This window comes from Bos taurus, chromosome 22 (genome assembly GCF_002263795.3).
Source record: "Bos taurus isolate L1 Dominette 01449 registration number 42190680 breed Hereford chromosome 22, ARS-UCD2.0, whole genome shotgun sequence".
In the NCBI taxonomy this organism is placed as follows: Eukaryota; Metazoa; Chordata; class Mammalia; order Artiodactyla; family Bovidae; genus Bos; species Bos taurus.
In genome coordinates this window covers 37260211-37288189 of record NC_037349.1, presented here as the reverse complement: position 1 = coordinate 37288189, position 27979 = coordinate 37260211, and the positions used below count along the sequence as shown (strand labels likewise).

Here is a 27979-nt window from a genome sequence, read left to right as displayed (position 1 = left end):
TATTTCTGCTTTATTGACTAAGCCAAAGCCTTTGACTGTGTGCTGCTGCTGCTGCTGCTAAGTCGCTTCAGTCATGTCCAACTCTGTGTGACCCCACAGATGGCAGCCCACCAGGCTCTGCCATGCCTGGGATTCTCCAGGCAAGAACACTGGAGTGGGTTGCCATTTCCTTCTCCAATGCATGAAAGTGAAAAGTGAAAGTGAAGTCGATCAGTCATGTCCGACTCTTAGCGACCCCATGAACTGCGGCCTACCAGACTCCTCCATTCATGGGATTTTCCAGGCAAGAGTACTGGAGTGGGGTGCCATTGCCTTTGACTCTGTGGATCACAATAAACTGTGGAAAATTCTGAAAGAGATGGGAATACTAGACCACCTGACCTGCCTCTTGAGAAACCTATATGCAGGTCAGGAAGCAACAGTTAGAACTAGACATGGAACAACAAACTGGTTCCAAATAGGAAAAGGAGTACGTCAAGGCTGTATATTGTCACCTTGCTTATTTAACTTCTATGCAGAGTACATCATGAGAAACGCTGGGCTGGAAGAAGCACAAGCTGGAATCAAGATTGCCGGGAGAAATATAAATAACCTCAGATATGCAGATGACACCACCCTTATGGCAGACAGTGAAGACGAACTAAAAAGCCTCTTGATGAAAGTGAAAGAGGAGAGTGAAAAAGTTGGCTTAAAGCTCAACATTCAGAAAATGAAGATCATGGCATCTGGTCCCGTCACTTCATGGGAAATAGATGGGGAAACAGTGGAAACAGTGGCAGACTTTATTTTTCTGGGCTCCAAAATCACTGTAGATGGTGACTGCAGCCATGAAATTAAAAGACGCTTACTCCTTGGAAGGAAAGTTATGACCAACCTAGACAGCATATTCAAAAGCAGAGACATTACTTTGCCAACAAAGGTCCGTCTAGTCAAGGCTATGGTTTTTCCAGTGGTCATGTACAGATGTGAGAGTTGGACTGTGAAGAAAGCTGAGCGCCGAAGAATTGATGCTTTTGGACTGTGGTGTTCAAAAGACCTTTCTTCTCAAGAGGAGACTCCTGAGAGTCCCTTGGACTGCAAGGAGATCCAACCAGTCCATTCTAAAGGAGATCAGTCCTGGATGTCTTTGGAAGGAATGATGCTAAAGCTGAAACTCCAATACTTTGGCCACCTCATGCGAAGAGTTGACTCACTGGAAAAGACTCTGATGCTGGGAGGGATTGGGGGCAGGAGGAGAAGGGGACGACAGAGGATCAAATGGCTGGATGGCATCACTGACTCGATGGACATGAGTTTGGGTAAACTCTGGGAGTTGGTGATGGACAGGGAGGCCTGGTGTGCTGCAATTCATGGGGTCACAAAGAGTTGGACATGACTGAACGACTGAACTGAACTGAACCTCCAATCAGGATCTCCTGATTTCCTCCTAAGTTACACTGTGAGAACAATCAAGTCAGAACAGACAAACCCAAGAACAACTGCTCTAGACAGTGGTTGTATGAGCACCAGCAGAGAGCTGTTCAAAATGCAGGTTCCTGGGCCCCACCTCTACTGGGTCTGATATCCTGGGCCTGGATAGGAGGCCCTGGAATTCATGGTTCAATCAAGCAGCCAATGATTCTGATACAGGTGGTCTAGCTTTGAGAAACTCCACTTCAAAGTCTGAATTACATACATATCTTCTGGCCTCTTAAATAATTATAGCATATAAATCTTTTGAGAACAGTACAAACTGGGCTGGAAGCCAGGCAGTCATCACTCTGTGCTAATTGCACCTTTGTATGACATTAGGCAACATGCTTAATCACCAAGGCCTCATTTTTTTCATCTGAAACATGGGGGTAAACATATCTGCTCTTTGTCCTCCAAGACAAAGGAGCACACAGCTGTGAAAGCATCGGAGAGGATGATGAGGTTAATAACACAACCTACATATATCCTACAACTCAGAGACACATTTTGCGTCCAGCAGAGAGTTCCAATCGGCTTTACATTAAAAAAAAAAAATCCAAAATTTTAACTTATTTGGGAACCTGGAAGATCTGACAGCATGGAGCTCAGATGAGGTTGGCAGCCTGATGTGCGGAAGAGCGCTGCTCTGGGGTCACATGCAGAAGTTCCAATCTCTGCTTTGAAAGTTGGATGACTTTAGGCAAGTGCTTCAACCTCTCTGTGCTTCAGTTTCTTCTACTCTGAACTGAGAATGTTAAAAGTCTCTCTCTTTCAAAGACTTGTGATGATTTAACTGAGTGACTATCAAGTGCTTGGAACAATGTCTGGCACATGGTGAGTGCTATATCACTCTTAGTTGAATAAATAAATAAACATTCCTGCAGGCAGCAACAACCAGCTGGAGCCAGCGGCGGCTGTCCCTCCAGAGGGGGCTGATGTGCATAAGGCTGTCACAGTTTTCACTGGGACAGACACATTTGACTCTGGGATCCCTACTGGAATGGACAGACATGTGTCTCCTTCCTGGTGTCCCATCCACAAAAGGCAGAGACACTCAATGCTCCTTCAAGCAGCATTTCTCCATCTATCTGAAGTGAAGGACCAGTTTTCATATTTCAGCCCAGTATGGCCTGATATGTGACCCACCTGAACAGGACTGACACCCAGCACATGCCACAGACAACTCACCCACCGGTCTCTAACACCTTGTCCAGTCCACACCTGAACCAGCAGAGACAAGCCCACTGAACATGCGCTTGGATGTTGCAATAATGTCAAATTGCTCCCAGAGAGCGTAAACACTGTTAATATCAGTACTTATCTCCAGGTGCACTGTGGATAGACCTGCTCCTCAGATGATACTTTGCACAGTGTCATCTCGGAGAATGCCGACATTGTCTACACGTGTACACAAAACAGCTGGACAATGTAGTTGGCAAGAGCAGGCAATGGATTGTCTGTCTGTCTTATGTCTCTCTCAACACTTTTGTCCTTCTCAGCCTGCCTGCTTGCTCCTTATCTGTCCTCATTTCTTTCATCTTTATCCACACACTAAAACCAGCTCCCTAATAAGATACTGGAGCTCACAACCGCCCACCCCTTCTCTTTAATGTCGCTTTTGGCCGAGAGGTGCTCTCCTGCCCCTGTGCCCACATCCACAACCTCATCCCCAAGTAGCTCTCCAGTTGCCCAGGACCAATGACTGACTGACATGACTGAGCAAAGCATCCGTCCCTTTGTCCCAGAAAGGAAGCCACCCCACTGTATGGTCCCACTCATCCTTCAGAGCCCCCTGTGGGCTCAGACTGAAGCGTGACCCCAGCCCAGACAGCATTTTCCACTTGGCTCCTCCCCGTCCTTCCCTGTCTCTCTCGCTCCTCTTCCTTGGCATCATGTTCTCAACATGCGAGCACCATGTTCATCACAGGCACCTTAACCCCTGTGTCAGGCTCCACTTAGAAGGAATCCAATCAAAGGAGCCACTGGCATGGGGTTCACCTTCCTCGACAACCTGGTGGAGGAGGGCATGTGGCAGGCATGATGCAAAAATCCTGAGGACCAGCAATCAGAGGACCCCGAGAACATTCTCAGGGTACCAGGAGACCAGAACCTACCTGTTGCATTAGACAGCGCCAGCGACTCCATGGAGCCCCGCGGGGTCTGCTCAGTGGGCGTCATGTCCTCAGTGTACTTCAGCGAGCTGATGGGGTGCCGGGTCCGACACTGCTGAGCGGACAAGCCCCCTTCCTCCTCCTCCTCTTCCTCATACTTGGGGACTGGGATGCCGCCCCGGGTTTCACTGAAGCTCTGGCTGGACATGTCACTGTAGCTCTCCTGGGACCGCAGCCTGCCCGGGTAGTAGTCCTCCCGGCACTCCTTGATGAAGCTGCCACCGTGGCCCTTCATGGCCAGCGACGAGCTCCTCTTCGGGTTGCCGAAGTGCTTGGCCCACACGTCGGTCTGGGCTCCAGCGCCCTGCCCGCCGGGGCTGTAAGAAGTTCTTATGTTGCACTGGCTGAGGAGCTGCAAGGGGCTCTGCGGCTGGCTCTGCTCCAGCTTGTTCCCGTAGTGGTATGGCTCGTCCCGGCTCCTCCAGATGGGGTCCCGGTTGAGGCTGGGCGTCTGGCTGGACAGGCTGAGCAGGTCCATCTGCAGTGACAGAGGGTCCACGTCGGCCGACAGCCGGTTGGAGCTCACCTGCAGCTGGCTGTGCTGGTTGAGCAGCGGCTCCTCCGTCTTGCCCTTGTTCTTGCCGATCTTGGCGCTGCGCCGGGACTCCTTGGCCCGGGCGTTTTGGAAGGCGGAATCGGAGGAGTCTGAGCCATTGGGGTCCTCGCCGGCGCTGCAGGCCCGCGAGCAGAAGATCTGGCCTTGTTTGGGGAGGAAGGGCCGCCCCAGGAGCGACTTCTTGCAGTGAGCGCAGCAGAAACAAGTCTCAGTGGCGTGCCAGTGTTGGCCGTCATAGGTCATTTGACCTTGGTCAATTCCTGGGAAAAGAAGGGACACGAATAGGGTGACGAGCTGCTCAGAGTGCTGTGACACAACATGAAATGTACAGCACCCTGGTCTGACTCAGGGTTCTAGATGCTGCAGAATAAAATGTCTACAGGTAGACTATCAGGCTCCCGCGTAAACAGTATTCGTGTCTTACGACAGTCGCCGTGTTTTACCAGTCAGGTCCTCCTTAACTCATGTGCCCTGAGGGCAGAGAAACCAGATCAAAGTGGCCTGTCCAGGAATCCTTCTGACCAGGGCACATTCCTCCAGATAAACAGCAATAATGATACTCAGGTGTGAGAATCACCGCTTTAAATGCTTTGCATATATGTGAACTCACTTAACCTCTCAACTGCAAGAGGAAGATCTCTAATACTATGTCCACTTTTCAGATGAGAACACAGAGGCATAGGTGATTAAATAACTTGCTCAGTGTACAAGAGCTAGCAATCACAGATGAGATCTATGCCCAGCACGTCTGGCTCCTAACCGTGACCTTGATAATTGTCTCTTTCACTCTGCTTTGTGGCCCTGTCCCCCCTTCACAGCTACCCGTGACTGTTGTCCATCCTCACCTGCTGTATTTTCTTCACAGCACGAATACTGCTTGACAACGAGCCACTACATACGTGCATCTATTAATTACTAAAAGTGAAGCTGGATGATGAAGTTTCCGGGGTATCTCCATGAACATGGCCTGGGGCTCATGCCCCAGGGGCTCTTCACATGTGGAATGGGCAAGTGAACTGAATCCCTTCACTAGCGTATGACACTCTAAGGGGACATCAGTTTAGCAGCTCAGTGGAAAGGAAAAAAGTGGATTTCAGCTCATGTAAGGAAAAACTTGGACCTGGTTTGTCAAAGACATCTCCTTACCATAAGCATGCATATTCCTTGTGTAACTTCCTCCCTGTGCCAAAGCTGTGCCTGGTTTATATAATCTTGTCACACCTGCTTCCAGGAACTTCCCATAGCCCTGGCTGTTCTGCCCTCTTCCAGTTACAAGACTTAACCCCGTGGTGAGACACCATCTTCCTGCCACCCTTGGCCATGAGCTTTGGGCGGGGCTAAAGCCACAGCTGGACTGGCACTGTTCAATAAAAATACCATATCTCCTCCAAACCCAACAACTAGTTTAAGGTTGTGCACGTGACCTGCGCCAGGTCAGTGAGAGAGGCACCTGCATCTGTTACTAAGGTAACCACACAGGGAGACCTTTTGACAGCAGTTACTAAACAGGCAGAATGGGAGTCGGAAGTGGTGGGGGCCCCTTCCCCCAACCCCATAGGAGTGCAGACCCAGCAGTGACTGTGGGATAGGATGGGACCTTGGCAAGACTCCTCATAGCTCATGATAAATGTCTTCCCTGAAAGGCAGTATGGATGGGAACTGTCACCTGTGGTGGCTGACAGTCCCGAGTCTGAACTTTCCAGGAATAACCTTTAGAGACTTGTCTAGAGAGGGTGTGAATGAGAAACGGGGAAAAGGAGAAGGGCAAGAGCCAAAGGCCACGAGTGCAGCAGCCTCTCCGGGCCCTCTCTGTGTTCGCCTCACTGTCTTTATGTCCCTGGTCCAGAGAGAGAAGAGTAAGGTATGATCTTCTCCTAGGAGCTCCTCCCCAAACTAAGGGGGTCTCTGTTTATTTAGGCGTCAGGCTATAGGGACCGAAAGGGGATATTTAGAGGGACAGGAGAAGCCACAAGGGCACCCCAAGGTGAGTGAGACACTCAATCAAGTCCCTGTCACAGCACTACTTCCCCAGGAGGAGTGAGAACTGGCGGGGATGGGGCTAGAAACAGCAGGCCCAGAGCTGGAGCTCCATACACACAATGGAATATTACTCAGCGATAAAAAGGAGCAAAATTGGGTCATTTGTAGAGACATGGATGGACCTAGAGGCTCTCATTCAGAGTGAAATAAGTCACAAAAAGAAAAACATATCATATATAAACACATATATGTAGAATCTGAAAAAAATTGATATAGACGATCTTATTTGCAAAGCAGAAAGTGAGACACAGATGTACAGAGCAAATGTATGGTCACCAAGTGGGAAAGGGGGTGGGATAAACTGGGAGACTGGGATTGACAAATATACACTATTGATACTAAGTATAAAACAGATGGTAAGAACCTACTGTGTAGCACAGGGAACTCTACTCAATGCTCTGTGGTGACCTAAATGGGAAGGAAATCCTCCCAAAGAGGACATACATACATACATACATATATATATACACATGTATATATATAGTATGTCTATATATATATATATATAGATGTACGGCTGATTAACTTTCTGTTTAGTATAAACTAACACAACATTGTAAAGCGACTAATACTTCAATAAAAATTTAAAACAAAGCAAAACCCCCACAAAAACACTTCCCTCACCAGGCTATTGGAGGGAGCAGAGGCAGGCAGAACCCTCTAGTACTCAAGAGTGAGGCCTCAGGACTCAGACAAATACAGGTTCAAACCACAGCTCCACACCATGCCAGCAGGTTATAAAGACTCTGAAACCTATCAGCTTAGTACAGCCGCTGAAGGACTGTGTGACCCTAGGCAAGTGGCTTCTCGTCTCTGGGCCTGCGTCTCCTCCACACTAAAACAGGGATAATAACAGTACTTACTTCTTGGGGCTGCTGTGAGAATTGAGTTAAGATAGAGTCAGTGCTTAGACTCTGCTAACTCTTGGTCTTCTTGTGTGTTCGTGAGGTCTCAACACCTGTCTCTCTTTGCCCTGAGGGCTGCTATCTGGATGCTGTTCAAGAAAGAGCTGAGGCTGGCTAGGTCCTCCCCATCCCCGTCCTCCTCGTCCCGAGAACTGGAGCTGATACCCGGCTGCCCTGGGTCCTCGCAGTGAGCTCCAACTCAGCGTGGCCTCCCCAGCAGCTGCAGCCTCACCCGCTGCCTGTCAGAGGTGTGGGAAGTCCAGTTCCTATGGCCTGTGCTCCACCAGCTGCCTCTCCATGCTCCTGCAAGGGAACACGCCCAGATGCAGCAGTGTGGGCCTAGTTCTGGGAGTGGAGGCCCCGCACAAGGCTGGCTCGCGGTGGGGAGAGCGGAGGATGAGGCGTGTTCCAAAGTGGCCCAGCCAGCATAGGAACGTGGCCCCTGATAAACATCAATGATGTCAGATGGTGCTCTGAACTGCTCCTGAACTCTAAACATCTGGAAAAGGGCTTGGCCGTTCCACATCTAAGCGTTCCTTTTTTATTCCCTCTCTAAGCCCTTTAAGTACTTCTCTGAGGGTGTATATGTCTACCGCTGCTACAGCCTTGGTCTGTTTATAGGACTGTTTACTCTGCTGTGTGCAGGCAAAAGTACCGTTGCCCTGGCAACAGCTGCCTGATGCAGGGTCTGCGCTGCACGGCTGTATAAATAGGGAATATTTGGATAATATGGTCAGAGCAGAGCACCCAGACACTGTGGTATGCATGATACACAGAGCACACCCTTTCTCTGCTGCAGGAAAAGTATGTTTTACAGAAAAGTGGATTTAAGGGAAAAAAATAAATCAGGGACAACATTTTAACTACAGCAGTGATAATACTGCAGGCCACAGTGGTCCCCCTTTCTGATAAAGCATGGATGTCTTTTTATGGATTTCAGAGGGAAGGAGAAGGGAATGGCAATCAAAGCTAAAGAAGACAGAAAGAGGAGAAAACAGAGGTGTGCATGCCATGGTGACAGATGTATTTTCTCTCTTCCAAGCTGCTGGGCAAAAATTTTAAGTGGCAGTTTCTGGAGAGGCTTTTCAGTCTCACTGAAAAGGGACAGAAGAAACAGAAATACTAACAAGCAGGGGGATGGCTGCTGTATGCAAGGTGTCTGCGCGTTCTGCCCCTCTCATCCAGGCAGGCACCTTCCTGTAGACCCAGAGCCACGGTGAGCGTGCTGGGTCAGCACCTCACACCACCTCTCCTGATCGAGTCCCACCCCCAGCCCCTTGTCCAGATCAAGACCCGCCTTTCCTCGTTGTTCAGTCGCTCAGTCATGTCTGATTCTCTGCAATCTCGTGGACTGCAGCACACCAGGCTTGCCTGTCTTTCACCATCTCTCAGAGTTTGCTCAAACTCAAGTCCATTGAGTTGATGATGCCATCCAACCATCTCATCCTCTAATGCCCTCTTCTATTCCTGCCCTTAGTCCTTCTCAGAATCAGGTCTTTTCCTTTCCTAGCTCTCAGAATAAAGGGAAGTATGTCTGTTTAACCGCTTTGACTTGTGAGAAACAGAAGCTGGTGGGAACCCGGTTGAGGCATCAGGCTGTAAGAGGTGAAGATTTCAGGGGCTGGGGAAAGGGGGTTTTTCGTGACAGCCCAGCTCCCAGATGGGAATGCTGCTGGACCCAGGTCGGTGTAGCACTGTTCATCCTGGGGCCTGGTAGGGACTTCAGCTCAGAAGGGCTCCATGGAAGCAGGTCTGAGCCCACGGGATGGACCCTCCAGTGACAAAGGACCCCTGAGGATATAGTAGGTGTCTGAAAGCTGTGATTTTAATCAGCACCCAAGCCCTTCAAGTTATGAACTAACTTTTCATCTGACTGCATCACTTCTGATGAACCAGGGAGACAAGGCCACCTCTTTTTGTTCCGGATAAAATCTTTTACGTGAGGTAAAATGGGCTCCCAGACTGATGATCTCCACACCTCCCCGCTATAGGTAAGGAGTTGGCAGCCTCCAGGCAGATTTCTTGGAACTGCACAAGCCACAGGAAGATCAGGCTGCTGGTCTCAGAGACATTCATCCACTGCCAACTTCTCTTCTCTTTTTAAAGGGCAGCTCATTCTCAAGGTGCCAGAACAGGCGAGCTGAGTGAAGACGCTCCAGATGCTGCATGATCAGGAATAGTGTTGAAGGGCTGAACGAATCCGTTACTTGAAAAGGGAAAATGATTTTCACCATCTCAAATCTGCCACTTATTTGAGGCGTTTATAGCTTCGGAGCTATTTGAGGTTCTCTCGCTTTGTTTTTTGGCTGGGTCGGATTTTGCTGATTTCTTTCAGGACATGCATGCCAGTTGCCACTTGGTTTCCTTGACTATCTTTTCCTACCAAGAGGACCGTTCTGTTTCCTCCTTCTGCTGATCCCTGAGGTTTTCTGAGGAGGCTGTGGAAGGCAACTGTTTATATTTTCCCCTCCTCTGAGACCTCTCCTCCTCTGCTTGGTAGTTAAGACTGTCCATCATGTAGCCCCGCCTTGGGGGTGGGTCTATGACTCAGTCAGACCAACAGGAACCCCCTATTCATTTCTTTCTAGGGTGGAACAGATGACCTAATGGCCGGCTATAGCATTTCTATTTGGAGGACCTGACTTGGATACTGGAAAAGTCACGATTCCATCCTTTTTAGAGAACAGTGCTTAAGCTGGTATGTATAAGTGTGGGGGTCATTGTTACACCTTGTGAAGGCACCCTGTTGCCAAATGATGCCAACAGAAGGCAAGCTGAGACACAGAGGAAAAAAAAACAAAAAAAAACAGATTCTCTTCAATCCCTTGATCCATCCTTACCTGAAACCAACATCCTCCCTGGCTTCTCCGGTACTATGAACCAAGACATTCCCTTTTGCACTTAAGGGAGTATCAGTTGGATTGCTATTGCTTGCAACCAAAGGGATTCTAACTATACCAGACACAAAGGAGATGCAGTCAGAGTAGGACCAGGATGAGCACCAAGTGCTGCCTCACCTATGTGCTGGGCACAGGTGTCGCAATATTCTGCATACAAGGACTCAAAGCAGTGGCAGCAGTAGGGCCTTCCCTCCTTCATGATGTAGCGCTGGCCACCCAGCACCGTCTCACACTCGAAGCAGCAGAAGTGTTTCATGTGCCAGTGTCGCCCCTCGGCTTCTGTGCATTCATCTGCAAAGATGATCTGCAGAGGGAGAGGCCAAAAGGTCAGTGGGTAAGAAACAACCATGAGAATACACTGTGAAGGAGGAGAGCTATGAGGGCCCCAGACTAAAACGGTAGGAAAACTGGTCCCACCCACAAGTTATTAAACAGAAGTAGATACGTATATATTTACTCTATACCTATATCAGTTTCCACATGTGGATTTTCCTAAAGCACATTTAAACAGTTTCTGACCTGGCCAGTGATTAATTTAACCACAGTGTATTCAGACAAAGAATAGTCTAACAAAAAGAATATAGAGCAGGACTAACAGCTGACAGCTCATGGACATTTTGGCCATTATCTGTTTAATTTGGATTATATATGGTATCTTTTTAAAATGAGAAACGTCATATAAACACCTGGGATCCTGAGTGTTTTTTGAAAATACAGTATTTGGCAATGTGTGCTACACATTCCTGCATGGCGACAATAAAAGGGGTTGTTGCTTTCAGATGAGTGATGAGTTCTGCAGTTTGTCATATTTTTCACCACTTGCTGTAACCTTAAAATGAGTCACCTTTATTTACGGTAACCGCCTAACCCTCAGAGGTATTTCTGTTTTGAACCATGAGACAGACTTGTTTTCAATTTCAAAGCACAGATTTAAGAACGTACTACAAACTGCAGTAATCAAGGCAGAAATAATCTCAGACATTTATGGCCAAATGACGATTGACAAGGGTGACGAGGACATTCAATGGAGGAAAGAACAGTCTTTTCAATAAACCTGCCTGGTACGACTGAATAACTGCATGCAAAAGAATAAACTGAACCCCTACCTCACACCATATATAAAAGTTAACTCAAAAGGGATCAAAGACCTAAATGTAAAAGCAAAAATATTATAAAATGTCTAGGAGAAAAGTAAAGATGTGAATTTTCAAAAACTCTGTTTCCAGTTAGGCAATGGTTTCTTAGCTACGACACTAAAAGCATAAGCAACAAGCGAGACATCGGAAGCTGGATTTCATTGAAATCAAAACTTTCATGCTTCAAAGGACATCATTAAGAAAGTGAAAATATAACTACAGGATGGGAGAAAATACGTGCAAATCACAGATCTAAGTGACTAGACTCCAAAATATATAAACAAGTTTCACAAGGACACAATAAAGAAAATCACCCAACTGAAAAAATATGCAAAAGACTTAACGAGACATTACTCTCCAAAAGAAGATATGCAAATAGCCAACAAACACATGGAAGAAAAGATAAACATATAAGCCATTAAGAAAAATCCAATCAAAATCACCATGTGATGTTATTTCATACCCACTAAGGTGACTATATGGCTTCCCTGGTGGCTCAGAGAGTAAAGAATCTGCTTCAATGTGGGAAACCGGGTTCAATTCCTGGGTTGGGAAGATCCTCTGGAGGAGGGCATGGCAACCCACTCCAGCATTCTTGTCTGGAGACTCCCATGGACAGAGGAGCCTGGTGAGCTACAGTCCATGGAGTCCCAAAGAGTTGGACACGACTGAACGACTAAGCACAGCATAGCACAGGTGACTATAATTTAACAGACAGACAGTAATAACTACTGAGGAGAATGTGAGAAATTGGAATTCTCATTCGTTGATAGCTGCAAATGTAAAATGGTGTAGCTGCTCTGGAAGACAGTTTAGATCCCCTCAAAAAGTTAAACATAGAACTACCATATGGCCCAGCAATTTCACTCCTGGATATAGACTCAAGAGGACAGAAAATATATGCCTGCAAAAAAATCTGTATATGAATGTCCACAGCAGCTTTGTTTAAAACAGTCAAAAAGTGGAAACAACTTAAATGCCCACCAATTAATAAATGGCTAAACAAAATGTGATATATACAGTTGCTTATTATTCAGTCATAAAAAGGAAGGTACTGATACACGCTGTAACTCGGGTTAACCACAAAAACATCATGCTAAGTGAATGAAGCCATGCATGGAAGGTCATATGTTGCATTAATCCACTTATACAAAATGTCCAGAATATGCAAATTCATGGAGAGACTAGATGCATAGTTGCCAGGGCTGGGGGCAGGGGGAGAAAGGGGAGTGACTGCTGATGCATCTGGGGTTTCTTTTTGGATGATAAAAATGACCTGGAATTAGGCAGTAGTAATGGTTGTCCAACTTTGTGAATACACTAAAAACCACTGAATTGCACACCTTCAAAGGGTAAATCTTATGCTGTATGAATTAGACCTCAATAAGCAAAAATTTCAAAGTGCTTTAACATCCTACTTCATTTCCTATTAGATAAAGTATTACGAGCACTCGCTTCCAGATGGGGCAACTGAGGCAGGCAGGGAAAGGTGCTGCCTAGAATCACAAACTTGGACCGACTACCTGCTCAGAGCGTCTCTTACGAACATCAGTAGTAGCATGAGAATCCGTATTAGTTAAGACCGATAGATTTCCTCCTAGAAGAGTGAGTCTCTGATGGGCAGTTTTTAAGGAAGAAATGCCACGTACCGGTGGCCTCTGGGTGACAAAGTGCAGGGTCGTTTATAGGGTCCCACATAGCCTTACAGGGTCAAGAAAGAACCAAAAGTATATTTTGTACAGGAAGAACCCCCTGCCTAAGACCTTTTCCCCAAATTATTCCTGTAAAATCGGTCAAGCTTAGAACATTTTCCTTTCTGCTCCCAACTTTTATACTAACCCAGGTTTTCTACCTTTCAGCTCTCAGACCACACTTGGGTGTACTTTGGCTGGGAGGAAAGACGAAGTATGAACCTTGGGTCCAGTCTGCTCTCTGACCTGGGTGAGTGTATGGGGCAGAAGGATCCTAATGGAGTAGCCATCTGCCCTGGAATCCTCATCAGGACTTTCATAGATTATGGGAGAATCACATCATGCTACTCATTTTCTTCTCTTCTCATCCTAATCTGTCGCATTGAATCTCAGGAAACCCAAGATTTTAAGATAATTCAGAAATGACACATTATTACTAATGATGACTGCTCCCTTGGATTTGGGCTGAAACTGAAAGCTCCACAACAATCCCTCCCCCTCCCCCCTTTTTAAGAGTTCTGAAATGACCTAGTGCCCTAGAAACTGTTTTCCTATGAGACTGTCAAATTCAGCAAAGCAGGTCACAGTCCTGGACATTCTAGCAAACAGGGATGGGGCCAGACCCGCTCTCAAAAGCGTTAATAGGAGAGGCTGGAGAGGCCTGCGGTTTTCCTCCATGCAGGAACCACAGGGCAACGTGCTGGCTGAGGTGAAGCCCGGGGTGACAGTGGGGCTGCGCGCCCCAGGGAGCGGAGCCAGCTCTGACCTCGTCGCAGGCTGCGCAGCGCGGCTTCAGGCACTCTGCGTGGTGCCTGCCACAGTAGATCTTCCCATCCTGGTAAAAGTAGATCAAATCCACCAGGAGCTCATTGCAGACGGTGCAGATAAAGCAGGGTGGGTGCCAGCTGACACCGTGGCCGGCACGTGATGCAAACACAGCGATGTCCCCGCCATTGATCTGGCCTCCACACTGCGAGGTGAACAGAAACAGGTCAGTACGAGGAACAGCAGCCCCCAGCTCTCAGCGCCATGAGGAAAAGATACACAACTGCCAGCATCCTTAGCTCGTTACTGAGCACTCACTTTCAAACGAGTTATTGTGCTACCTGCTATAAACACGTGGCAGGCTGGTTTCTCTTGCCCCTCTACCCCCACCATCCCTTCCTAGGGCCTACAATTAAGATGAAGATCATTGTCACTGAGAAAATAAAGAATCACAGAGGTGGGAGAGAAAGGCAAAGTCTGTCAGTGCAGTGACACAGAAGAGCTCTGCTGACAGGAAGCAAACTGAGCGGAGGTCTCATTATCTCTGAGACATTGCAAACTCCCTGCCGGAGGCCCAGCCACGTCAAACGCCTGCAGCAAGAGTGTGGCGTGGGGGAGCGAGAAGGAAGCCTGCAGGGACTCGGGGAGCTGGCAGGGCCTACACTTAGGGTGGCAGGGGAGTGGGTTCATAAAAACATGCCCACCTTTTACCATCTAGGTTTCTCTAGAAGCCTCTCAGGCATGCTTCTGGCCTGCTTCCTCTGATATCTTTGTACACAGTCCCAAATGAAAAGGTACTACTCCTAAGGCCAGACTACGGCAAGGACTTCTTTTTTCTCCCTTTCCTATCTTCTCACTCATTTCCATAGTTCCTTCCCCTGCCCAGAAAGGAGCAAGGTAAAATCCATGATAACCCATGCTTACAGTTGGGCTTAAGATAAAATGAATAGAGTCCGAGGGTCTTGGAGGGAACAATAAAGTGTGAGGCAACAGGTCTGGGGGAGGCTTTCTGCTGATCATGGTATTGGGCTGAGAGTCCAGCCCGACCTGAGAGGCTGACTCTGGGGGCAACGTCTGAAGAGCAGAAAGGCCACCCCTAGACCTTTCCCACACACTGCCATCAAAAGCACTGAGATGCTTCATAGAAAATGAAGTCCAGGTCTCATGGAGTAGTCTCTGGGAGCTGATTCATCCAAGTGACCAGACATAAGAAAGACATTACATTACAGAAAGTGATACCCCTGCCTTGTGGGGCAACGTTAGTAGAGCTGAGGTATGCGTATTGTTAGAAGATAAACCAGGGGGCACATTAAAGCTTTCCAGTTTATTTGCTCCAACACTGATTTGAATTGGGTAGCAAGCATCAAACTGAAGGTGGCTGGGACAGAAACCCAGGGAGATAGTTTTATAGAGAAGTCATGGAAGTAAAAGCAAGGAAAGTATTTCAGTGACTATAGAGATTAAGTGGTCCCCTTATTTGGGAAAGCCCAGCTGGCTGCTTGCAATTGGTTGTTCTTCAGTGTCATTTTCTCAGATTCTGGTACCCTGACTGGTTCAGGTTTTGGTCTGCTGATACAGGCTACCAAGGCAATAGAGCCACCCCAGTCTAATGGCGTCCTTGTTTGATTACTGTAACAATACAGAATCCCATTTCACCCTCACCATGATTCTACGACCTAGGTATTCAATACCCCCATTTTGGAGATGACAAAACTGTTAGGAAAAGTAATAGGGTCAAGGTCGCCTGGCAGACTCATGTGTCAAACGTACATCTTTCTGTCTCCATGCTGTCATCACTATTCTGTGTCACTCTCGATATCTGCCTGTGAAATGCCCAACTTCCCTTTTACTTCAGGTGAGCCCTTCTGGGCTGGTCAAGAAGAACCCACTCAAGCGTGGTAGAGGCTCTGAATGGAGCACACAGAACCTCACATCTTAAACTCTGACCACCTGCATCTCAGGGGTGGGTGTCAAGGATGAGGACCCCTGTTGTCAATTCCGGTGCTTTGGCTCCCCTGTTAAGTAGCATCTCCATTTCATCCACTGAGCCTTCCAAACTTCTCTCTCTGAAATCCCTCCCCAAAAGGGCCCCCCAATAAATGGCATCCCCTCTGTTCACATAGTATGTTGCCTTTTCTTCACCAGTCAAGGTCATGTATCCTCTTGCAATCTGTGCCTGAATGGGTCCCTGAAGTGCTTAAGGAGTTAGATGGGGCCACTCTTTGAGCAGCAGGGCTAAGAAAAGTGCTCAGTACATGACCATCTGCCCCAGAAGGCTTTTGGAGGTCAAGAGGTCGGGGAGGGTGAACCCAGGCAGGCCTGATTCCCACCCTGTTTTCTTAGAAACCCTTCTCCACCATGCCCGGAGCACTCTACAGGAGACTAGAAGGAAAAACAAACCCAAACTCTCAACTAAGTGAGGTCCGAGAAAGAATGTGGGAGGTCCATGCACTTTGCTAAAGAATCTTCAGACCCAAGGAGATGACCATTTACCACCTCTTTAAAGGGCACTGGTCCTAGGATGATCCTGGGAAAGACAGTGGCCATGGTCCAGGCAAACTCCACTTTCTAAAGCACTCATTTTAAAATAATATTCCATCATGTCCTTTCTCTGCTCAAATCCCTCCAGTGGCCCTCTCTCTCCTTCCAGTGTTTGACACAGCTCTCCATTAAACTGGACTTGACCGGTGCATTCTCTTCCTTTGCCCCTCCTGCCCTGCCACAATGGCCAACCTGCTATTCCTGGCCCATAAGAGAAACGCTCCTGCCGCAGCGTCTTTGAACGTGCTGTTCTCTCACACCCTGCTACCCCTGCCATCACATGACTCACTCCCTCAGTTCCTGACTGTCTCTGTGGAGCCTTCCCAGCCACTTGCCTGAAAATTACAGCCACCTCACACTCCCAGCATTAACTCTCTTCCCTACTGCATTTTTTTCCTCTTATTTATTGACATTATTGTCTGACTTCTCTCCTAGGACAGAACTCCTTCCAAGGGCAAGACCAAGCTTTCAAACCTTTTGCTCACAGCTGTATCTCCCAGGCCTATCAAATAGGCTCTCAAGAAAATAAATGCTGAGTGAATGAATCAGGGAAAGGATGCCTGAGTGACCTCCCGGGCACGCCCCAGACCATGCGCTCACCTGTTCACAGATGGCTCCCGTCATGGTGACCGGGAAGGGCCTCACGTTGCCACGGCCCAGGTTTTCACGCTTCCTCTGGTTGCTGAAGAGCTTCAGCTCCCTCTTCTCTTCCTCATCCAGGGAGTTGCAGTAGCGAACCTGGACAGACACACAGGAAGGTTGGGGGTGGTGGGGTGGTCATCTCTTGCTCCTGAGGATTCCTGAAGCCCTGGCCTCAGACTTTTTTTCTTATTAAACACATGTGCACTCTCAGGTGTCCTGGTGGGCACCTGAATACCACCAGGCTTGGGGCTATTTAGGTGACTGTCTACCCGAGATTGTTGACCATCAAAAGAGCTTCCTAGAGGCTTAAAACTCTGGAGCACAAGTCTCAGGCAGGCCAGTGGCTGGTACCTGTTTCTCATGCTCACTGCCCCTCTCTGCTCACCACACTGAGAGCCACGTCATTGGGAGAGCTTTGCTGCTAGTCAACATCTGGGACTTCCTTCTTCTACAAACTGATGTAGATCTTCAAACTGATCATCATACTCTCACTCTCAGATGGTAAAGCATCTACCTGCAATGCAGGAGACCTGGGTTCGATCCCTGGGTTGGGAAGATCCCCTGGAGAAGGAAATGGCAACCCACTCCAGTACTCCTGCCTGGAAAACCCCATGGATGGAGGAACCTTGTAGGCTACAGTCCATGGGGTCGCAAAGAGTCTGCCAGGACTGAGCAACTTCACTTTCACTTTCACTCTCACCTCCATGGGCCCAAGGAAATGATCCCTGACACCAAAGGATGGCTCCAGGCCAACGAGCCAGAACTGTGGTCAACACGCTCATGGCGTCTGTTTCCCAAAATGAGATGGGAACCAAGGCGTGAGACTGAGAATTTGGTTCAGAGCTCTCTGTGTTCTCTCAGGAAGTACTTGCGTGTTTCTCTGTGTGTAGGAGGGAGAGGGCTGCTCACCGGGCTTTGGTTAACAACTTGCATAAGAGAGTTTCCTTCTCGTTCAACACAGAAACTCACAAAAATTAAGGGACAGACATTAAAGATATTCAAATCTGTTATTTCCCATTCTCTCTTTTATTTATGCACACCTTGGGAATTTTGCTGTAATCTTGAACTACTATTTACTTAATACTGTTTTAAAAACTAACTCATTTCTTTTTTTACTTGAATACATTTACTTGAAAAGAAAGTATATTATGACTATAAATAGAAAAGCAATATCACTTGTGAAAAAATAGGGCAGTCATAAAACTAAATACAAGAGTGAAAACAAAACCATACTGTTGGCTTCTAGCTGGTTACTTTTGCTTGTAGGAGATTCTAAAATGGAGGTTCTCAATGCTGTTACTTAAAAATGGAGATCAGTAGGAGTTGGAGAGGTGTGAGACACCGGCCCACCCAAACTGAAATTTCCCCCATGATCACTCAGCCACAAGGAATGAAATACAGTTAAAAAAGGGAGAGCGTCTCTCATTATGTGGTTAAGTATTATTTACTGCCATGTCCTTGTACCACCCAAAGTCATGGATCTAGACATCTTTGGACACATGGATCTAATCCCACCCTCTGTCTTACTTCAGAATAATCTGGACATCTGGAACATTAACTGAATTGCCTGGATGATTTGTCCTACAGATGGTCAAAGGGCAACCTTTGAACTAGGACTAGTTGGAAACCACTGCAGCTGTATACATCAAAACTGTCTAACCTATATGAAAAAGGGCATGATCAACTATTACTTTAGAATCACCCTTTGTCCTTTAAGAGGCCATGTCGAATGGACAAATCTGTCCATTGGGTCATGTGTAAGCAATTTTCACCAGTAGGAAGAAAAAATTTGAAGGGTCTATTTTCATGAAATCACAGTCAACCATAAACAGAAATAACAATGAAAAAACAGAAAGGAGCAGGTAAGAGCAGACCACGTTCCTCTATCAAGTAAAAAAAAAACAAAAAAGGGTCTTCATGTGGAGAATGTACTGCCATGATCTGAATAACCCAGAGAATACGATTACACCACTGACAATTTATGGACATGCTTTGAAACACAGGCACACCCCTCCTGCTTGTAAAAACTGGCATTTTCACTTTCAAATTAGTTACCTGGGCATCAGGTTACAATGCTTGCTTTCCTCTTTAAAGGAGAAAGCATTATTTAAATGTTTCATGAAGTCTGAAATAAACAACAGGAAGGGGAATTGTGACTCCCTTTCTAGAGAGTTGCTTCAGTTTTTAAGCTTTTGCTCTGCTTATTCAAATTAATTTTTGAGGCTCCTGGTTTATTCCTTTTATTCAAATGTGGGAAGATAAAGACTAAAAAACCACACACTTATTTCCTCAGGGACTGAGCTCGTGGGTGGGGGCAGCTGGTAAAAAGCTGGGTCCAGCTCTCTAAAGGAGTTTTAAATTTCTCCTTTTACCTTGAAATTATGGCTTTCTTTAAAACACAATTAGAGTTAAGTAGACAACTGGATTCTATAGGATCACTACTTTTAAAAACCAGATACTTGAACATTAATTTCTAGTTTGCAAACCTAAACCTCCCAAGCATGATGACTTTTTAAAAACACATACACAAATTTCCTTTTAGGATCAAATTTGACTTCAAAGATGATAAATGCCTGCTTAGAGTGCCCTTGTCTGGGTTCAGAAAAAAAGACAATCTGCAAGTCATACTTTCAGGAGTAAAAAGGATAACCTTGGCAAGCTGGATTGGAAATAACAAAAACACAGATGTTCACAGCTGCAAATCTGGACACGTAACTTCTACAGCAGTGTAACATGGAAAACCTCCACACTCATTTACTAAGAAAAGATGCTGAAAATCAAAGAGAGTCACAAAGTTTGTGCTGGGCTTGAACTGCCCAGGGAATCTCATTCATCTAACATGCTCAGGAAACTGGCATCGCCTACTCTTCAACTAAGAAAACCTGGACTTGAACTTTTAAAGTTCAGTGCTCTCTGCCCCCAGTAGTTAGTATAGTACCAGGCACAGAGGCAAATCAACCCCACAGTAAGATTCTGCTTTTCAGTAACCCTCTCCAGAAGATGTCTGACAGCTTCTTTTACCTCTAATTAAGGAAACTAAAATCTAAAATTAATTGCCCGAGTTTTTCCTCGGGGATCTCACTGACCACAGCATTCTGATGACGAAAAAGTTAATAATTCGCTGAAAGTTCTAAGCAAAGGCTTCTGAAGGCCCCTCTAGCCCCTTACCTCATTGTCATGCGGTGGCAGCTGGTGTAATAGTTGCTTGATTCGAAGTTTCTCTCCAGGACTGTTGACATAGGGGACTTTCTCTTCTGGCAGACAGCTGTAGTACTGGTGAACCTGAAGGGTGGGAAAGCACATGGGTAACTCACCCATTCCTCAAACCATCTGCCCATTCCCACATCCTGGGGAGATGGTTCCCACAGCAAGACTCAATCTGCTTCCCACTGTCTCCACCCTTCGTGAAACTCCACAGCCTAGGAGTTTCTCGTTGCAAGCAGAGACATTTATTCTTGAAGAAAGAGTCCCGCGGATCTCCCATGTCTTGGGGCTTTTCCTCTCTTTGTAAGGGAGAAACAAACCCGTCAAACTTTCCTAGAAAAAGAGATTTAGGCAAACATGCTGATGACCCCAGGGGCCAGGGCTTTCTCAGTAGGCTCCCCTGAGAGCTGACTTTACCATTTTCTCTGTGTGTCTCCAGCATGTAACCTGCCCTCCCAGCCAAAAGGATGTGTCAGTGCCTGTCTCGGCGCTGGAGTCTTTGGCACTTGGAGGACTCTTCGGTCCCTCAGCCTCCACCTACACTAAAAACCCTCTAGGTTTTCAGCTTTTCCTGAGGACAGGCCAGAAGATCAGGTCTGTTAAAAAGTCACTGAATTTGGGATACAGAACATGTAATTAAAGATCATCATCAACTTTTTTTTTTTTTTTTTACTACATGTTAGAATGCTCCTGTTTACAGCTGTTAGGATATATTCTTTCAGTCTCTGAGGCTCATTCAACCCTAACAATGACTTGGGAAAGCACTAAACATCTAATTTTGCCTGAAAAAGAAAACAGACATTCTACCATCCAGTTGCATGCAAGCTAGGAGAAAAAACTGGCCAAACAGAAGGTATGCTTTATATACGAGAGATTAAAAAAAAAATTACCACAAGCTCAGATGATATCATGGAAAATACTTTTCAACTATCTCTAAGCATTATGACCAGCTCTTGTGAAACAAGGCATTCATTCAACAAAACAGAGAAGACAGAAGACATGAGGCCCTAAATTCACTGTATTTGTTACACTCCTCAACCATGGTCACATTCCCTGGAGTTTAGGGAGCCTTGGATATGACTATATGTTTTAGGAATGCTGGGGTGAAGAGTTATGAAAGCTCTGTCTACTTTGATCTCCAGAAATGAAATCGTAAGTGTTAGAAGAGAGAGGAAGAAGGCTTTATGATGACAAAGCCTTAAACAAAATGTGAAAGTCATTCTTATTTTTGTAACAAATGATCGTAACCATTCACCATCATGTGCATAGCAGCCTCTTAATCAAATCCCAAAGGCAAACATAAGCAGATTTCTTGTCCTAGACTAGCTGACTTTTGGAACCCAGGGCCTCCAACCCCTCCCTATAGACACTGGTAGGGAGCCAGGGCCTGGAATTCAGGTTTTGAAGGCAGCCCACAGATTACTGGCACTCTCTGAGAAGACATGTGAGCCCAGATCATGAGTTAGCTTGGGATTAGAAGCTGGTGATGAGCCCATCACAGACTGGCACAGCATTGTGTGCGCAGAAGAACTGCAGCCCACATGCTCACCTGCAAGGGCCACAGATAAATAAGCAGTTATACTGGGGAATGGGTTTTGCCTCCCAGGTCAAAAAATGACGGGTGGAAAGGCCTTGTGGCATCATCACTTTGTCATTCTCACAACTCCCATGATAGTTACAGAACATTAGGGGTAAATACTAATATAACATGAATCACTGTATGGATAAGCAATGAAGTCCTACTGGATAGCACAGGGAAATACATCCTGTGATAAACTGTCATCAAAAAGACTACAGAAAGAATGTATACATATATAGAACTGAAGGAAGACCAGTTTTACACAACACCATATATCAACCATACTTCAATAAAAAAATTTTTTTTAATGCATCATACTGTGGATGCATAATCATGAAGAGTCTAATGTGAGCTCCACTGACCTTCCTGGCAATCATCCCTTATCACTCACACAGCCCTGTCTCCACTGCCCAGAGCTGTCATCTTCTGAACTGGTGCCTTGAATAAGCCCTGTCCGCTACTGTCCAAGGCTGACCCAGGCTGGAGTCTTCCCCGTATCTTCTGCAGCCATGGCCAAGTAGATCTGAACCCTGCAGTCCTGGCTCTGTCCTTACCCATTCCCGTGTTTCTGAGAAGGTTAAAACCTCTCAGAATCCTTATCACATGATTGTGGCAATTAAATGAGAGTGGAGGCAAAGTATTTAGCCAGCAATAACAATAAATAATAAGAATACACAGCAGTAAGTATATCATCCAGCCTGGTATGCTTCAAATGGGACAATCCAGATTTTCGTGGCCTCCCTTCCATTTTAAGAGGTAGGCTACACCGCTGGCTTGTAGAGTGAGACCAAATCTGTGAAGCTCCCACTTGCAATGGGTCTAAGAAAGAAGGTTGCGAGGAATAAAATGCTATTTAAGCTAGTTTGGTTTCAGGGGGAAGAAAGCTAACTTATTAAAAAGATGTAGTGTTTTCTCAAAAACCCTGAGGAAATGGAAACTTCCAATGGAAAATGACTGGAAAGGGATTTCCCATCTCTCTAAGGCTGGTGTTTTTTGCTCTATTCTTTCCTCTCAGCAGATCCCCTACACGACTGGGAGTTGACACAACCTCAGCTCAGGAGTCCACCTTAGACTGATGAGTCTTGCTCAATTCCAGTTCCTTATGGAAGGCTCTTGGGTGAGAACCACACCTGCAGGCTGGATTGGAGAAGTTTCAGGCTGTTTTAAGTGCTGCATACATGCTAAGTCGCCTCACTTGTGTCCGACTCTTTGTGACTCCATGGACTGTAGCCCACCAGGCTCCTCTGTCCATGGAATTCTCCAGGCAAGAATACTGGAGTGGGTTGCCATGCCCTCCTCCAGGGGATCTTCCTGACCCAAGGACTGAGCCTGGGTCTCTTAAGTTTTCTGCAATTTGCAGGAGGGTTCTTTACCTACCAGAGCGCCACCTACTGGAGGATAAAAAAGTCCCAACACATGACTGGGCTAAGGGGGAGGAAGTGATGGAGAGCTCTAGAGATATTTAGCTGGTAAATAAATACTTTAGTCCTCGGAGGTCCACCCTAAAGACTGAATTCTTAGGTCTGCAGAGGCAGTGACTCTTTTGGAACATCTTTCCTGGCTGGATATCTTGTGTTTCCTTTTATAATTTAAGTCTACTGATCACCACCACTGAAATGTATCTTTTCTATCAGTATTCCAGTAATTCCTTGAATACAAAGTGTTTTAAAATAATTTCTCTCAAGGCTAGCAATAATTTGGTGGATGACTTCAAATAATAGTTGGAGGAAGACTTAAAAGCTTCAACTCTTTGCCACCCCCTCTACCCTACGGACTGTAACCCACCAGGCTCCTCTGTCCATGGGATTCTCCAGACAAAAATAAAAGAGCTTATTTAGTAAGACGCTCCATTATTAAACCAAAGCAGCTAACAACGTACCAAATCACTCCCATATTACACGGTGGGTAATCTGGCTTGCTCTGAGGGAGGAGAGTGAGTCAGTGCTTCACCACTTTCAAGGCTCTTCAAAGCCTGTTCAAGTCCAGGAGGAAAAATAATCACTTTGTGCTGCCTTCTGTGTCTCTTCCTGGTGTTTAGGAGCTGGACTCTGCAAGCTCTTCACTGAGTAAAGGGAATTAGCAGACAGATGGGAAGGAGGGAGGAATGGCTTCCTTTCCCCATCTGTCTCTGGCTGAACATGGAAATGCTGCATGCATGGAAATGCTCTGGCATCTTCCATAATAAAACTACTGTATAGCTCAAAACAAACACCAATCATACCAATGGGAAGGGGAAAATATTTAATATACTTTCTGGCACTACAAAAATTAAATTTGGCACCACCCCTGAAAACCCTGCAGATTGCTCATTTTAGCCCAAACATGTTTCTCTTGTTAATTTTTACGAGTAAATAATCAAATCCAATAGAATTTTGTCAATGATGATCACTACCAAACCATTATCCGACAGGTTGATGATGTGATTTTTCCTCCTGTGCATACTCAGTGTATTTCTCCAAAAGCAGCTCTGTGGCATGTGCTTGGGACTTCACTCCGGTTACAGATCCTTAGGTAGAGGTGCCCTATGACTGACCTGGGTGTAGCCATACGAGGTACATTTCCTCCAAACAAAAGCATGCTGAACACAATACACTGGTTTAGGAAAACGAAATAGCTGAAGGCCTTTATTTAAACATGTTACTCTCAACAGTGAGATTTGGCAATAACTGCAGTCTGTGTCAAGACGGATTGTCAGAGCTTTATTCCGTGTGTGCAAATAAAGTCGATGAAGCAAGACCTTGTCCAGTTGGGAAGACTGGGTTTTTCAGAAGGAACTGCACATTTGATAGCATTTCTGCTGGAGCAGAGATGGAAGCCAAAAAGTCAGTGACTACTCGTTGGAGAGAAAAGTGCTTTACGCAGGAACAGTGGTTCTCAAATTGTAGCTTCCACCACAACCACATGGAAGGCTTGTTAAAATACCCATCTCTAATCCAGAGGACCTGGGGGTTGGGGGTGATCATTTGCATTTCTAACCACCTCTGGGGATGCCCCTGCTATTGGTTCAGGGAGCCTATTTTAAGAATTTTAGAGTTACTCATGTGCTTTCCTTCAACAGCCAACCCGTGAGATTACCAGATATCCCAGGAGACGCAGAGGAGGCAAATGAAGTTATATGCTCTCACTCAATTTTGTAAGTGTCTCCCTCTCTGTAGCACTTAAAAACGAGTTCATCAGCTCTGGCGAGAATGAGGAATTCTAAAGGCAAAGTGCTCAAAATTTGAGGGGTACATTTCCATATCAAAAGCATCCCTTTTTCTTAGACTGAGATCCCAACAAGAAGTCAGAATTTGGGGGTTGATTTGAAAATCAATTGTCCTTCACTGTCTCAATAAAGGAACGGATCAAACAATGTATTTTTTAATTTAGTGGCTCTTATGCCCCTAAGTATTTTTATATGTGAACCTTCTCCACATCCATTTTCTATTCTTCCTTAATTAGAATACCATTATTTTACTTACAGCATCAATATACTCAGCTCAGAAAAACAATTCTATACCTCTGAAGGAACAACATGTGGCCATGTGAATAAATTCTGGCCCATGACACGTAAAAATGTGACTTATGGGAGAGCTCTTTTAAAGGAGGTAAAGTAGTTGACGAAAGCCCCTTTTGCCCATTTCCCCTTCTTCCGGTTTTCTGGCTGGAACGTACAAATGATGGCTGGGGGCTCAGCAGCCATCTTGCACCATGAAGCAACTTTAAGAGTGAAAGTTTCTGAATAAACCACAGAGCCATCATACACCATCACTGGGTTGCCTGTTACTGAACTTCTCCAACCAGTGAGAGAAATAAACTAGATCTTTATTTAGATTTCAGTTTGGAAGTGAGTGTAATTCCCAAATGATATAGCAACAATTCTCAAGCATACACATACTACAGAATCATTTGAGGTCCTTATTGAACATTATTCCCATTTTTATCCTTCTGGATCTCACAAAGAACCCAGAAATCTGCATTCTTTTTAAGTTAATTTATTTTTTATTGAAGGATAATTACTTTACAGAATTTTGCTGTTTTCTGTCAAACCTCAACATAGATCAGCTGTAGGTATACATATATCCCTCCCTTTTGAAACTTAATAAAAATCTCATACCGAACATGGAGAAACACTGCTTTAAGGGGAAAGCAAATGTGACTTTACAAGGCAAAGGTAAAAACTCACAGAGTGTAATCACCAATGTGCGTTGACACATTTGGAAGGTTTTATAAAAGCCCGTCTTAACCCAGAGACTGCCCAGAATATTGGGCCTTTATTTCACATTCTCTCTGTCTCACAGTTTGAGAAGCTTAGAACCCTGGTTCATCTACCTCAATCCGGGAAGGCAATATCAACCATATGCTTGAGGTCTCAGAGGCAGGTGCTACAGAGAAGGGAGAGATGCATGTGAACACGGTGGGTTTTATGAAAAGTGCACACGAGTTCCCAAACGGGGACCTGGAGGATAATCAGATAGCATTACAGCTATGAGCATGGGGTGATGGGCTGCTTCTGAGGGCCTGTTTGTTCATTTGGCATCTCCCTTGCCAGAATTTCATTACCCAAGCAATAGGAGAGAAGTGTTGTTAAGTGGCGTCGAAGAGGTAAAATCGTACCAAGTTCGGCTCCTTGCCTTTTCTCCTGGAGATGCACATTATAATTGTAATTGGTTTACTCAGGAAGCAATCCAGGAAATAACAGTCTAAAACCTAATGCCTAAACAATGTATGCATCAGGCTTAAGCTCCCATAGGATTAGGATCAAAAAAATCAAGGCAAAAAAAGCTCATCTGGGATGTTCGCAAAGAAAAAGATTTCAAAGACCTCTGCTTTTGTTTTGTTCACACCTGATGCCTGATTCAATAGCAAATCATATCAGATTTACGTTCAAAACATCCCCCAAATCCAGTCACTGTCCCCCACCCCTTCACAACCAGTCCTGCCTCGACTGAGTGCTCACAAGAATCACTGCCACGGCTGCTTGTGCACCTGGCTTTCACCTTTGTGTCCTTGTAGGTGACTACTCGGTAAGAACAATCTCATCTGAATGTACCCCAGGTCCCATTGCTGTTCTCAAAACCCTTCGTGACTTCCTATCCCGCTCTGATTCAAAGCCACAGTCCTCACGACAGGCTCACGATCTTGCCTCCTGAAGAGGTGGCTGATCCCATCCCTTAATACATTCTTCCTGTTCAGTCCTGCTCACGATGGCCTCCATGTTACCCTTCTCACCTCACGGCCCCTGCACTAGCCATTCTCTGCTGGGAACATTCTTCCTCCAGATATTTACAAGATGCTTGTCCTCGCTTCTTGTGTCTTTGCTCAAAAGTCACCTTATAAGAGAGGTCTTCCCTGACCCAATGAACCAGGGCCCTGACCTCTTACTCTTTAGACCAGTGCTTCTCAACTGGGCCTTACACTGACCCTCAAGGGATATCTGGCAATGTCTGAACGTTGTCACAACTGGTGTGTGTGAGTGTGCATGTGTATATTTGTGTGTGTGCGTGTGTGCTATTTACATATGAGTCAAGGCCAGGGAAGCCATTAAACCTCCTACAGTGCATAGTGTGGTTTCCAAAGTAAAGAATGATCTGGATCAAAATGTCACTAGTGTTGAAAATGATAAACCTTTACTCTGCTTTCCCCCAGAGAAATTTACCAGCTGCTGATACATAATCTACCTGTTCACTATCTCTCTCTTCCCTCTAGAATATGAATGCCTGGGGTTTTGTTCACTCTCAGAAGAAGGTGTTGCACACAGTAGGTGCTCAACAAACGTTTGGAGAATCAATGCATGCTGTGTTCAGATCTCATCTCTGCCTTTCTGGTTTATCAGTGGATGTGGATGGGGCATGCAGCAACAGGATATACAGGTGAGGCTTCAGGATGAATCAGAGCACTTACTTTTTCACCAAATGTAACTGATGGCAAGAGGCTAAGAGAAGGCTAACTAAAATGACTTGTCGATGTACTACTTCTTTAAGAGGAGGGGACAAAAGCAACACCCTTTTTGATTTGAAGCCAGAGAATTTCTTTTAAGTTGAGTCAACTCTGTTCAAAGAAACTGAAGACAATAATCACGTTACAATCGAGGCAGGTACTGTGATTCAGAACCAGGTGAGCTGCTCTGAGGCTAATGCCTGTCTGCTCTCACATGCTCGCTCTCTATCCAACCCTTTCAGTTAACAAAAATTTTATTTAGAATATTAAACTTCAGTGTTTAGTTAGAAAATACTTTCCATTTAGTTTGGAGTGCTATCTGACAGTTATTTATTTTACCCTGTCTTAAAGAAGAGGTGTCAGAAATGGAAGAACTTGGAGTCTTAATACTCCCCCTTGAAGCCGCAATTTCAAGACCCCCTTATCCCCAGCACACATGCACTTTGCAGAATGTCCACACATTTGCATACACGCCCTA

General features: G+C 45.8%; 1 protein-coding gene across 3 annotated transcripts in view; it reads right to left on the bottom strand.

Annotated features, from left to right (window-relative positions):
* Positions 1-27979, bottom strand: part of PRICKLE2 (prickle planar cell polarity protein 2) — a 343782-nt gene that overhangs the window by 40363 nt on the left and 275440 nt on the right. For all 3 annotated transcript variants that reach the window (XM_059880046.1, XM_005222690.5, XM_002696985.6), the window contains 5 exons: positions 19968-20081; positions 16758-16895; positions 13618-13821; positions 10142-10328; positions 3567-4439 (listed from right to left, as the gene is read on the bottom strand). In XM_059880046.1, the coding sequence (XP_059736029.1) occupies positions 3567-4439; positions 10142-10328; positions 13618-13821; positions 16758-16895; positions 19968-20081 (1516 nt within the window). The remainder of the gene's footprint in view (positions 1-3566; positions 4440-10141; positions 10329-13617; positions 13822-16757; positions 16896-19967; positions 20082-27979) is intronic.